At 47.9% G+C, this 13883-nt stretch overlaps 2 protein-coding genes across 2 annotated transcripts; both read right to left on the bottom strand.

Annotated features, from left to right (window-relative positions):
- Positions 1–1349: 1349 nt before the first annotated feature.
- LOC125540275 (pentatricopeptide repeat-containing protein At4g01990, mitochondrial-like) lies at positions 1350–5842 on the bottom strand. Its single transcript, XM_048703869.2, has 2 exons — positions 5301–5842; positions 1350–2799 (listed from the first exon to the last, which is right to left on the bottom strand). The coding sequence occupies exons 1-2, from the start codon at positions 5757–5759 to the stop codon at positions 1606–1608; spliced, it is 1653 nt and encodes a 550-aa protein (XP_048559826.1). The 5' UTR covers positions 5760–5842; the 3' UTR covers positions 1350–1605.
- A 2649-nt stretch (positions 5843–8491) lies between these two features.
- Positions 8492–12995, bottom strand: LOC125534478 (uncharacterized). The gene is made up of 4 exons (XM_048697690.2): positions 11808–12995; positions 10163–10429; positions 9840–9864; positions 8492–8826 (listed from the first exon to the last, which is right to left on the bottom strand). The coding sequence occupies exons 1-4, from the start codon at positions 12702–12704 to the stop codon at positions 8492–8494; spliced, it is 1524 nt and encodes a 507-aa protein (XP_048553647.2). The 5' UTR covers positions 12705–12995.
- Between the last annotated feature and the right edge of the window lie 888 nt (positions 12996–13883).

Raw genomic sequence — 13883 nt, 5'->3', positions numbered from 1 at the left:
AGCACGGGATGACGAGGCGCCGGGGGTGCCCTTCCCCTTGCCATTGCTTTTGCCGAAGAGGCCCATGGCGCGCGCTAGGGTTTGCGGTCGCCGGCGAGGAAGCAAAGGAAGTGGTGGGGCAGATGTGGACGGGAGAAGTGGATGAGGCCGACCCCGCCGCAGGCGTGGTTAAAAAAGAACGCGCGCCTGGCTGACGCGTGGGCCCGCTGTCGGTGGTCATCATAAATAAGACGACCAGTGGCGGTTGGGTGGTCGCCAGATGGGGACGCGGCGGACGGTGAGGAGACGCGCGGCGCGTCATCTTCGCGTCCGCGCCGACGCATTTCAGGCGCAATTTTGGGCCGGAACTGGGTCGGCACGGACGCCGGACGGACACGATTTGAGTTTGGGTCGGCGCGCTGGGCCGCCACTTTTGTCCGCGCCGACCCAAACGGACGCGGGCGGACGAAATGGGTCGCCCCATTGGAGTTGCTCTAACATCCACAATACCAAATCAATACCATTAGAATCATCATTCGATATATTTTCATACCATATATATTTGTTATTGTGAAAGTTTAGATTGTTTTCGATAAGCTTGGTCAAAGTTTATAAAGTTTGACTAAGGTTAAAGCTAATATGCGGAGTAAAAAAACCGAGGGAGTAGTCAATAGCTAGGACATCAAAAATTAATGATTGCCATCTCATCTAGCCCACCGGGTTAATGGTATATAACCACAGCTGGTAGTTACATGTTTATCTCTCTCTCTCTCTCTCTGATTCCACAAGGGCAAGGCTATATATGGCATGAAACTAAAGCGGAACTAAAGGCTATCAACATGGAACTGAAGGGCAAAAACATAGAGCCCATGCTCAGGCCATCAACGCCTAACAATTGCGCGCCTTTACTTCTAGCCAGGTCTAGTCTCAATATATGGGATGGTTTTAGCCCTTGTGAAATTCGATAATAAACGATGATCAAGTTAGTTTGTCTACTATTATCAATATATTTCACATCAACTCTTCGGTGTTACAAGAACCAAGGAGATGATTGCAAATTTGCAATACAGATCTTTCCGTCTGCTTTCCAGAAAATCTACTTGTAGTACTGTTTCTTTTTACAAGGGTGTATGTAATTTTGTTTCGTTCCATTACTTGTGTTGACGAATATTTAGTCGGATTACACTTTAGAGATATACGCTCTCTTTAAGTATGGCACTAAACAAGAGAATTTCAACTAAATATTTCACGGGCACTGCTACTGGTGTTGACCCTCTTTGTTGATAAACATGTAGTCCACAGAAAATTCTCAGATTGCCCATTAAAGTTAGTACAAAGTTAAGACACTTATTTTGGGACGGATGGAATAGTTAGTAGCTTCAACATGAATAATTCTTGTTGCCATCTTCAACATGTATATAACCAGCTTGTAAGGAGAGTACATGTTTATCTCTGATGCCACAAGGGCAAGGCTATCAACATGAAACTAAAGGGGAACTAAAGACTATCAGCATGAAACTAAAGGGCAAAATCATAAAGCTCATGCTCAGGACATCAACGCCAAACAATTAAAGGGTGGGAAAGGTTGTTTCGACAACGGTGGGACGCAACAGCACGCCTTTGCTTCTAGCCAGGTCTAGTCTCAACCTGGTCTTCTTCCGTCCGGTGAATGATAGAGGATGGATTTGTTCTGCCTGCACCTACATAGGTCCGGGACAGGGCATCACGAGCATCTGCGTCGAGGCACTCCAGCTTCTCAAGGCACGCGCAGAACGACTCCATCCCATCCACATCCTTCGCCTCCTCGAAATGCTTCAGAAATCTCTTCACAAACTCTGGCCGCGGTGCCCAGTTTGGGGTATTGACTATCTTCTCTGCGTCCCTCCAGACCTGGAGCGCTGCATCGGTCCTGGATTTCTCCAGATAGGACTCAGCGAATATGTAGAAGGTCATAGGATCAGAACGGCCTTGGGCCATGGCTGCCTGGCGGAGAGCCTCGGCTTCGTCTGTCATGTCCTTGGCAAGGTAAGCTCGAATCATCACGTTTGGTATCCTCATGTCAAAGCTCTGTTGAGTGAATTCCCACTCCTGGAAAACCTGCTGCATGGAGTCGAAATCGTCTAGCTTTTTCAGAGATGAAAGCATCACTAGGTAACTTCTGTTTGAACATATCTTCAATTCTGACTTCAGAGATACCCAAAGCCTCTTGACCTCGGACAAGTTGCCGGAACTGGCATAGAGGGAGAGAAGATTATGCCAAGCAAACATCTCACCCTTGTCCATGACTTCCTCAGCTTTCTTTAGGGCCAATTCCGCCTTGTCAAACTGCCCCACTTTATTGTAGTTGTTAGCCAGCACAGTGTACAGGGACCAGTGAACTGGAATTGACTTCTCCAAATCTTCCAGGAACTTCTTGGTGGATTCTAGGCCATTAACCATAATATGGCTTTCTGTCAGGATGCAGTATGTAAAATTATCTGTTTGTATGCCATTTCCTCGCATTTCTTCAAATGTTTTGAGGACTTTCTCTGGCTGGCCTGCCTTCAGGTACAAGGACATCAAATTCTTGTACACCAGTGTATTCGGAACGATGTTCATGGTTCTCATCTTTTCATACAGTTCCAGACCTTTCTCTGGCTTGTGTTCTGCATAGCAGTTAAGCAGAGAGGAATATGTTTTCACTGATTTATGCATATCCGGAAGACTCGAGAAGTATTCTTCGGCAGCTTCTAGCCCATTCACTTTGCATACAAGGTCAAGCCGCAGCGCATGATCCCCAGGAAGCAAGTATGCCCCACGAGCTTCCATCCAGTCTATCAGCTGTAAACATACAACATGGTCAATCGTAATACAGTGAACATAAGTTCCCTTTGCTAGAAAGGGGGCTTCAGATAAATACTTAGATGTAAAAAGAGAAAAGGTCCATATGGAACTATTATATACAGAAGTACACACAACTCCAAGAGAAACACAACTGGCGATTTCTGATGACATACAAAGTTTAGAGGGGTTAAATATAAATAAAAGTAGACTTTCGCGATAGTTGAAGACATGGGTATTTTTTTTAATATAAAAATTCCGAATCCGATTTGCAGCATGATTCCGCATAAACCAAAGATGTAAAACTGATGCACTACTGGCATTTTTAACAACCCGACCATAAAAATAATTTCCATCATACTAGTCAGAAGATACACTCACCAAACTAAACTAAATAGATAAAATTCACAGATGAGAACTTTTAGCAGCAACTTTTGGCAAGAGTCATTCCATATGGGTGGTATCAAGCTGCGGATGACCGCAACTTTCCATCCACAGTTGGACATTCAAACTGAGGTGGTTAATCGTGTGATGACGATGTGATTTCGCTGCCTAACTGGAGAGCGCCCTCAGCATTGTGCTAAGTGAACCACCGACTCTTTTATTCAATGAACGAGGAAAGGCAAAGGTAACTGCTATTCATAATCAGACGAGGGGTAGGGATGAGTTTATCATGGAAATAAGGGAAAGATTACTGCAAGTTCAGGCTGTTATGAAAGACCAATATGACCAGAACCACTGTCAGGTTGACTATGCTGTAGGCCAGCGGGTTTGGTAGGGGCAACCATAGCAGGTGTCAAGGAGACAGTGCAACCTTTTATGGACCCTTAAAATTTTGGAACGAACTGATTCAGTGGTCTGTCATTTTCGATTTCTGTCTGTGCCAAGATACATGATGCCTTTCACGTGGCTCTGCTCAAGGAGTACCAAGGAGACCGTGCTAATGTGGTTGTGCCCCTCCCAGACATTCTGCATAGGCAAGTGCTTCCTACCCAGACAAGGTGGTGCATACAAAGTCGAACCATGGACAATGTGAGCTCCTGGTTCAGTGGAGAGGCACAGCAGCAGCTGACGCAATGCCGCTCCCAAACTCATTTCCCACTGAAACTGATAACACAACAAGATCCAGAGGGATACATCAGAGATGGCCTTACCCAAGCCTCCAGCTTGAAACCAAGGCTCTGCAACCAAAGCTACAAAAACATTACTTGCAACTTAAAAGTTCGTCTCCCAAACTTAAAAAAAAGCCAACAACTTACAGGGAAAACCGGCAGAACAAAGCAAGGTACCAAAGAAAGAAGGTAAAGACGCCGATCATAGCTCAGGATCCCCTGTTGCTCTCCACCAGTGGCACCCAACCCTGATGTCGCCCAAATCCCTCACTGAACAAAGCTGGGTATCGAATCAACAAGATAAAGGTGCAACGTGGGAACTGCTGGAAGAACTTTAATGTCAGTATCTGAACATCCAACTCGAGGATGAGTTGATTCAGAACGAGGGGACAAATGTTGTGGACACCTTTGGGGCAAGTCCTACCAGAGTCAGACTCATCAGCAAGGATCAGCGCTGGCAGCATCACAAGAATTGGAAGTGGCAGCAGGCGTGTAGCCATGTTAATTAGAGAGCGTGTCTTACTTAGAGTCCTAGTTAGAGTTTGCAAGTCTGACATATTGACTTGAGCCACCGAGTTGTACTAGTACTACTAGCTAGTCAGTTCCTACCCTTATTAGTGAAGGGTGTAGGTACTAATACAAATTCAAGTCCATATAATTGTAGGGCAAGAGAGAATAGTGTCCAAACACAGGAAAGTTTCAGAGCCTCCTAGATTAAGCCAGGACAACTCCCAAAAGCAGCCTGGAGGGTGAATCTTTGCCTCCATGCTACCCCCTGAGGTCTGATCCTCGTTCCCAAGATCATCGTCTACCTTCCTTTACCCAGTTTCGAAAGACATGCCATAACTGCGGGGTTGGGGTGGGGGTCAAGTGCCACAAAACAAGGCTTATCAGAAATCAGATTGAATTTTTATTGGGAGCATGTAAACTCAATGAAGTAGTGGTAACTGGATGAATAAATTACTGGGTACCTGCGCAGATTGCACAGGCAAAGAGACCAATGGTGAAGACAGACACTATAACCATTGTGATCCTCTCTGCAGTGAATGTTAGTTGTTGTTTATTGAACAGCACTTGAGCTAAAAGTAGCCCCGGGCATCAGCATTTTAAGGTAGCAGCTGAGAGACAGCTAATTTAGACTATCATCTTCAGAATATATTTCCTATACTCTGTCAAGGTGGCAGCTGAACCAGCAGTAATAACAGAATAAAGTTTCAGGTTTTCTGTCGCCAAAATCTAAAACCACACTTGTAGTCAGTCAAAACCCTTGCATTTCAATCACCAATCCACCTGTAGATAGCCGCGTCGCCTGTCCTGGATCCAGGAACCGGATGGAGGCGCGGCCACATTGGAAACGGGAGGGGGGGTCGGTCGGTCAGGCAGGCTTACCTCGAGGGCGCGCCTGTGCTGTCTGAAGTTGCGGAGCTTGCGGACGTAGAAGAGGAGCTGGTGCTCGCAGAGCGGCTGTCTCTCGCGGAGCCACCGGTCGAGCTCCGCCGCCACGCATCCCAGCGGCGCCGCTGGGGGCAGCTTCGACAGGCGTCTGTACAGGGGGACCCACGCCACCCGCAGTTCCGGGCCCCGGCGAAACTGCGCGTGCACGGATCTTGCCGGGGCCGGCGAGACGCGCCGCAGCGCCGCCTCGGCCGCCGCCCGCAGCATCGGCGATTCGGGGGAGAACTCGGGGAGTTCCGTTCGGAAACCGACCGCTCCTCCGGATTCTCGACCCTGCGCCGCACGAGGAGCGGAGGAGCCGCCGCCGGGTGGGGCCAAGGGAGCCGCCGCCGGCGAGGAAAATGGGCGGACGCGGGGCGGCGGGAAGGAACGGAGGAGTGCGGCACGCGCCATGGGCTTTCGGCCCACCAACCGACGGAAAACCTAGCGACCTCCGCCGCACGCGCACGCGGACGGGAGGGGACGATATGTCTCGCTTCCTTGTTTTTTTAACCCAACCTAAATACCTAATCAAGCATGACGGTCAATCCCATATTTTACGAGGTTGTCATCTTCGAAATGCGAGATTTCAAACTCATGAACAATATTACAAATAGTAAACGCCAAGGAGCGATATATAGTTTCATGTATAATAGCATCATACCTGGTTGAACTTCCCTGCTTCAAGCCATCCACCGCCACTTTGCAACCTGAGGCGGTAAGAATCCGCTGAACATATAATCAGCAACGAGAGCAATGCTTCTCTAACCGCAAGGGGGCGATACCTTACTCGTCATAAAATGCTGATTTATTGAAGCCTGCTATGAAACCTTCGGTTCATGAGGGCTTGCTTGGGCGCATCATAGACGGTGCATTCTAAATCTCAGCATCAATTAGAGGAGCACACAATCTCTCATTCATAGCCTCAGTCACCTTAATCTCAATTGCACAAGTGACCACGTATGGCCTAATGTCATCTTGGGCGGTGAAAATATATTTTTTATAGAAGTCGATAGCCAAGACCTCCATCTCTTTATGATCTGTCAAAATACCTCCATCCTCCCGAGCCAGAGACTTTTTGTTTGTTAATTCCATGACGTCCTTTTGCACGCGCATGAAAATATGTCGTATTGCGATATCCTTTCCAATTTAAACTGGATAAGAGCACGTGGCAGAGCTAATGCCTCTCCCCTGGATAATAACTCTGAGATTCTGCGCATCAAGTTTTTCTCCGTTCTCGACAGGCCACAACCCAAGGATTCTCCTCTTAAGTTTTCAAGCCTGCATCTCAGAGTTTTTAACTGTTTTGAGACAAGACCAAATTCAGTGCGGCTCCACTGCAAGCGATTCATGAACTTATGCCAGACCTCCGGTCTTAGGTACACATGCATTTGCCACCACACCATCATAAGTTCATAAACCATCATGTCTAGTCCATGCATTTTCTGGCTGTTTTGTTCTCTGTATGCCACTTTGAGTTCTGAACCGATATAAGCAGTGCACAATGGTCCGATTCTGTCATTTCGACGTGCGTTATTGGCGTACTATCAAAGGCCTCCTGGAACCTATCATACCCCAGTCCCATGTCAAGCCAAACCTTTATGTTGTTACTGGAGCGGCATCCTCGGCATGGTGGTTAGCTCAGACGTGACTGCTGTGGACCTTTGTTTCAGAAGAAACAAGGGAATTTCTGCCTCATTTCAACACTGAGATCTACTAGGATTATTATATTAAGTAAAGGTACGAGGTTCTCCATTTTGATACAAATGTGCCAAAAATGAAGCAACTGAATCAGACAAAAAAAATACGGTTGCAGCAAAATGTAGAAACCATCATGCAGAATATACTGGGGTCTAGTCGCGTTTGTCAATGTCGAGCAAATGTAGAAACCATCATACAAAATTATACTGATTCATAGTTTAAAACATAATGGATGAACATGTGTCAGCTCAGTGTAGTCTAGCTTTTGAAAAGAAAAAGAGAGATGAACATGATTGCGGCCTTCCCGGATGGACAGTGGTGTTCATGCTGTTTGCAGATAGTGCACACAAGACTAGTATAAATGTCTTTTTAAGGTTACTTCTGAGCATGAAGGTCTTGCCCTCTTCTCTGTACGTTGGAGATTGCACGGTTTATGAAGAAAGTAAATAATTCGGAACGAAGAACATCCATGATAGCCTGGTAACTCAGACGAGTGCATCAAATTATGAGTAAAAATCCTCTCGAAACGGTTGGCTGAATACCATCTTATACCTCCATCCCTCAAAAGAAGAAATACCATCCATCCCTCCACTGCTCTAGTTTGAAATTTACCAAGTTTATAGAAAAAAGGTACTCCATGGAATGGTATTCCTTTTGCCAAGTTCACAGAGAAAAGATACTCCGTGGAGTATCATCAATGTTCAAAAATACCAAATCAATATCACTAGATCCATCATGGAATGGTATTCTTTTCATAGTGTTATATTTATCTGGTATAGTAGATGTTGAAAATTTTCAATGTAAATTTGGTCAAACTGTACAGGCAGGACTAACACGCGAAGTAAAAAAAGAACAGAGGGAGTACTAATTCCTTCCGGGAAAATTTTGTTTTTGCCACTCTAGATTTTGCCAATTTTCCTTATGCCACTCTAGATTTTGACATTTCACTTTTGCCACTCTTAGTTTTTGACAATTATCTGAATTGCCATTCCGGTGGCAAAAGCAAAATTTTCGGAGTGGCGATTGTGATACATTTCAAAAGCTAAGAGTGGCAAAAATGAAATAAAATTATTCTGCTTTTGCCACGGAATGGCAATTGTGATAATTGTCAAAAGCTAAGAGTGGCAAAAGTGAAATGTCAAAATCTAGAGTGGCATAAGGAAAATTGGCAAAATCTAGAGTGGCAAAAACAAAATTTTCCCAATTCCTTCCAGCGCTTGAAATCGTCAAGTAATAATAATACTTGCACTGCCGATCAGTCATCTCGCAACAGTTGCACAGGACGATAGAAGCAAACAGGGGGCAAACGGTGAAAGCTTGAAGTCCCAGCTCAGCTGCCAGTCTTGCTCGTAACCAGCGAGTGACCAACACGCAGCACAAACCAAGAGACCAGCACAACACATCAGGCAAATGAATGAACTTACAAAAGGATCTGAGACTAGCTATCACATCCAAAAAGGCAAGCAGCCCCTCCAGCTGAAGGACTTGTTGCCCTTGGCCGCAGCCGTCCTCCTCGACACCCTGGTACCGGCACGTCCCTCGCCTCCTTGCACGCCTTCTCGAGCTACGCCACCCGCCCCTGCACCCTCCGGAGGTCCATCCCCAGCGCCTCCTCGCCCACCACAACCCGCCTCAGCATCGTTGCCGCCGGCGAACAAGGGGTTTGGAGTTTGGGTGGCCGCTGCGAGGACGTGCGCTTCCACGCCTCCAGGGTCGGCTTCTTGTAGTTCAGGCACCCGCACAGCGCCCCCCTCTCCCCGGACGTCAGCATGGGGTTTGGCTGCATTGCACAGGGTCACACCATTACATTGACACAAGCCAATGCTATTTTTCACTTGTCTGACAGTTTCACTTAAAGTTGCGCACTACCAAGGCTGAAATCACTCTATTTTATGGTGTACAACTATTAGTCTTTAGGTTAAAATATCTTATATATGAAGTGACCTTGAGATTCGAATGGTTCTATGTTGATTGAAAAACAATAGTAATGTGATCAAGGTTTAATAATGAAATTGCAGGTAACTTATGAATAGAGAACCTGGTATCAAATCCAGCAATTCTGTACTCACAAATTCAACCAAGTTCTGTAAAAAAAGAATCTTAATGGTCTCAATCATGCAGCAACCAAGGGCAATTGTGTAGTACTCTAATTTGTGTGTTTCCATGCTTCAAAGGAAGGACGCGCATGGGAAAGAAATTACAGGAAGCACAGACAAAAAGGATAGGAAGATGATTAAAGGAGGAAAAAATAAATAACATTTGCACATAGAAAGCACCAATGGCAATCCGGTAGAAGGTTACTAGGTTCCATTGCAACAGTAGGCTAAACAAAGGTGATATCTTGGTTGTAAAATTATCAGAGTTCAATACCAAAGAGGATACATTCTAAAGACTAATGGCAGCATGAATCACAAAAGTGCACTGCCAACAGGGGAAGATGCAAAAAGGTTTACATTAGTGTGCAGGCAAACAAAGTTGGGTTTTTGACAGAAAGTACTGATGTAAATCACTACGGGTGAATTTGCTTTTTGTGCGGAACCTTAGTAACTTACTATAGATGAAATAAAGTGCCCCAACATGTGGAGCTGTAACTCAAGATAGATGTCATGAAGAGGAGATAAACATATGCGTGAACTGAAAATAAATTGGGATTTCAAAAGAAAGGAGGTACGTATTATTTTGCGTGACAAATATTTTGTTTAGAGGAGATAAATGTTGTGATCATTTGAACCGTAAGCTGTGTGACAGTGATATGAAGGGAAGCAGGTTTCTGGCATTCAACAGAAGGCTTACCACTTGACACTGTCGGTGACGCTAAGGGCATCTACAATAGAGGCGCTTAGAGCAGACGCTAAGGAATAAAATCCTAGCCAATCTGGCAACCATCTGTTTCAATCCCAGCATCGGTCGGCATCAGGCTGGCATCGCTGCCATAAGAGGAGTCGGGCGCCTAGGCCAACTTGTTGTGCACTGTTGATTTTTTTTAATAATCCAAGCGTCTATTTTAAGCGGTTGCGTGTTGGAAGCTTAGGCTTTTGCGCTAGGTGCTTAATGAGATCCCATTCTTTTCCCTTTTAAGCGCCTGGTTAAGAGGCTGTGCATTGTAGATGCCCTAATAACGACGGTGGGAAGTTGCAATATATGTGCGATGGTTTGGGCAAAGAAGCGCACACCCTCTCACACTGTAATGTGTTGACGTCCAGCGTGAAACCACCTGACTTGACCAACGAGCTTCCACACTGATATAGGAGCAAGTGCCTCCCCACTGCACCCGTGAGCAAGGACCCGGAATCCAGCGAGAATGTCCTCTTCTCCATCTGCCACTGGGTAGAAATCCCAGCATTGTTTCGCCAAACGTTATATTTAAGGCGAGATGTGTCGGGCTTAGAGCATCTATAACAGCCGTGTTAAGCGCCATGCGTAAAAAACTTGTTTACCGCGCGCGTTGCAGCTGGTTTTGCGCACCCGTTTGCGCTGGCTCCAGTAGCCGTGCTATAATGCAGCACGCGCGCGCCGCTCCAGTAGAGCGCAAAAATACAGCGCGCGCGACTCGCCGGACATTTTGCATATATGATATTTTAAAAAAAAAATAAACATGTGAAATTTGACACAAACAAGTTGATGAATAAAAGTTCATACCCACAAGTTCAAAATCATGCCCATAAGTTCATCCAACCAAGTTCAAATGCAAACTAAAGTTCAAGACATGAAAGACACATCAATCTTCATCTTCCTCGTCTTCGTCTTCGTCCTCATCTTCCGAAGACGACTCTTCCACCTCCGAAGATGAATCTTCCTCCCTCTCCTCATCACGCACCGCATCACGCACCACATCATGTGAAGCTTCGACGGTGTTGGCAAGATTTTCAACGGCATCTTCATGGGAATGTGTGTGAGAAGGCACATCGAAAGACATTGCACCCATGGCGGCCGGAGGTGCACCCATGCCTCCCATGAGAGAAGCAAAACTCATGCCTCCCATGGCGGCCATAGCGTCGGAGGGTGCTCCAAAGCCACCCATGCCTCCCATGGCGGCCGGAGGTGCACCCATGCCTCCCATGGCGGCCGGAGGTGCACCCATACCTCCCGTGGCTCCAAAGCCACCCATGCCTCCCATGGCGCCGAGGCCACCGCCACCCATGGCGCCGAGGCCACCGCCACCCACGACGCCGAGGCCACCGCCACCCATTGCACGAACCAAGGCTCTTTTTTGGATTAAGACTTCTTGTTGGGCAAGATTGACATACTCTTTTTGCGCCGCATTGAGGTTAGATGTGTCCAAGAAAAATAAGTGCTTCTCCCATTCCAACAACTTAGCTCGCTCCTCGTTGCTCACTTTCCTCTTCTCCAAAGCCACCTTTCTCTCCTCGGCCGCCACCCTTCTCTCCTCGGCCACCAACCTCCTCTCCTCAGCCACGACATCTTGGTTCTTTGCCATTTTCCTCACCTCATTGGCTTCGACCTTGCCTTCACAATAGCTTCCATAGCATTTTTGAGCTCATCATCTTCTTTCCTCTTCTTCTTTTCGGTGTGCGCGTCCATGGGTGGGTGGCAGGGCGCCGGCGCCGGCGCGCGCGGGGCGTAGGACGAGGAGAGGAGAGAGTGCGGCGCGAGCGCTCGAGTGTGCCGCGCGCTGTAGCTGGCGCCCGAAATACGCCGCGCGGGTAAGTGTTTTCAACCGCGCGCCCAACCCGTTATAGCGCGCGCGCTAAAACGGCCTAATTTGCGGCGCGGCGCTAGTTTAGCGCGGCTGTTGGAGACGCTCTTAGGCACAAACATCCGGATCATGCCTTGGCCTGCCTCCACGATGGCCACATCATCGCCCGAATGTCTGGCACCGGGTGGGTGGTCGGCCATGGAGAATTCCATCCTCTGAATGTCAAGCACCAGCAATTTTTCAGTTGAACCTGAAACCCAGTAGAAGCAGCCATGGGCGTAATGGCGCGACACGAAGAGAACCATCCATGTCGATAACACGAAGCCCGGCAACAACTCGCTTGAAAAGGCTCGCCATTTCCCTGTGCCGGAAGAGAAGACAGCGGCCACGAGTTTAGCTTCAAACAGCACCATCCAGATCACCCTGAATGATGTCCCCTCCTCCTCCGTGGCAGCTGCTGCCTCCTCGTCGCCGTTGCTGGGAGGGACGAGGAAGGTCTCGGCGAAGCAATGCCCTTCTATCAGGAGTTGGTCAACGACCGAAGCGGCTAGGTCATCGGGGATTGGGGGAAGCAGGAGACACCGCCGGTGCAAGGGGTCGCACACCACCATCTCCTTGAAGAGGGCTTCCAGCCCATCACCGGCGTCACGAAGGCGGGATCTGTCGAGGAGGACGCGGCCGTCGCGGACTTCCCGCACGGACCAGTTCCGGGCGGGGGCGGGGAGGAAGGCGAAGGAGAAGTCGGCCGCGAGCGCGACGGCGCTGGCCGCCGGCGCGGAGGGGTGAGGCCGGACGGCGGGGTGGAAGCGGTGCTGCCCTGGGTAGAGGAAGCCGAGGAGGGGCGGGGGATGGATCTTGCGGAAGCGCCGGAGGAAGGAGCGGTCGGCGACGAGGCGACGGAAGGAGGCGCAGGCGGCGGAGGCGCGGATGAGGTCACCTGGGGTGGGGAGGCGGAGGAAGATGTCTACCAGGAGCTCGTCGGGGATCGCCGGCAAGGCCATCTTCCGGCCGCTCTCCGGCGTCGGTGCTGGCGGTGGCTGTGTCTCACGAGGCTGTGTGGGCTCAGCTCATCTGCTCGGTGTGTGCTGCTGGGGAAGTAAGCCCACGCACGGTACAAATGGGCTGCAGAATACTAGTTTGTCGCCGGCCGAAAGTAAATGGATTAGTTTATTTTTCAAAAAAAACGTGAATAAACATAGAGGACAGAGATTGAAATTTCAGAAAATATCGATAATAATTATTATTATTATTATTGGCACCAAAGATGCACACGTTTTCTATGTGTATGCAAAATTTCGTGGTGATTTGACAATGAAGGAGCTCTTGGCCAAAAAAGGGTTTTGAGAAAAGTTCAAGATTTTTGATTTTGGACCGTTGATTTTGTTATTTACTCCCAAGATCCTCCGATGTCAAATCACCACTATATTTGCACGCCCATAGAAAACTTGTTCAATGTTTATGTAAAAAAAATCAGATTTTTATATTTTGCTTTGCTTTCTGATTTTACTATTCGCCCGAGAGCACATGAGCTTGTAATCAGCTATGGGTTACCAGTAAGTATAGCACTTCACTATTCATTTACCCAATTAGATAAAAAAACTACCATATATCTTCAATTAAGAATTAATTTTTTGGTTGCTTAACTATGACGTGATGACGAGTGGAGCAGCAAAAACTTCGGGCATGTACCGCGTGATATTGAGAGGTTGCAAACTAAGGTATCAAGTTTGCAACAAGGTAATGCCAAAAGGTTGTTAATTAACCAGAAAATGAACGAGCTTGATGAGGGACGGAGAGAGGGAGGGAGGGAGGGACCTAGGAGAGAAGGAGAGCCAAAGAGGGGATACACCTAAAATACCCCACGCGACGTGGCTCCAGGATACGTGGCGCTGGGAAGCCGACAATGACGAAGAGGGAAGACCACACACGACCGTCTATAATATTGAGCCAGTTATGGCTAGATGCACCGGAACGCCCAGACTCGACGCCCATCTTTTGGAGTCCTCACGTCGTCGTCGTTGTATATGAGCGCGCAGCCCAAGCGCCGCCTGCGGCACCACGCCTTGATGGCTCGTCATCAGTCACTTTCTCGGTGACGAGATAGCGACATGGATGCCAAGGACAATGGAAAGGATCAAGGAGAAGATGGTTGTGCTGCCGGGTAACCAGGTGCGCTCTCT

The sequence above is a fragment of the Triticum urartu genome, chromosome 2A (assembly GCF_056163025.1).
Source record: "Triticum urartu cultivar PI428250 chromosome 2A, HENAU_Tu73, whole genome shotgun sequence".
In the NCBI taxonomy this organism is placed as follows: domain Eukaryota; kingdom Viridiplantae; phylum Streptophyta; class Magnoliopsida; order Poales; family Poaceae; genus Triticum; species Triticum urartu.
Note: the sequence above shows the minus strand (reverse complement) of the source record. Positions and strands in the feature narration are given on the sequence as shown.

What these genes read in the sequence shown, in the direction of transcription:
- LOC125540275 (XM_048703869.2), bottom strand. Translation starts at nt 5,759, where the DNA reads ATGGCGCGTGCCGCACTCCTCCGTTCCTTCCCGCCGCCCCGCGTCCGC. An exon ending in AGCACAGGCGCGCCCTCGAG is followed by an intron (nt 2,800 to 5,300) that starts GTAAGCCTGCCT and finishes GTATGTTTACAG; the next exon opens with CTGATAGACTGGATGGAAGC.
- LOC125534478 (XM_048697690.2), bottom strand. Translation starts at nt 12,704, where the DNA reads ATGGCCTTGCCGGCGATCCCCGACGAGCTCCTGGTAGACATCTTCCTC. An exon ending in GCAACTTCCCACCGTCGTTA is followed by an intron (nt 9,865 to 10,162) that starts TTAGGGCATCTA and finishes TTGTAGATGCCC; the next exon opens with TTAGCGTCACCGACAGTGTC. An exon ending in GTCACCGACAGTGTCAAGTG is followed by an intron (nt 8,827 to 9,839) that starts GTAAGCCTTCTG and finishes TGTGCAATGCAG; the next exon opens with CCAAACCCCATGCTGACGTC.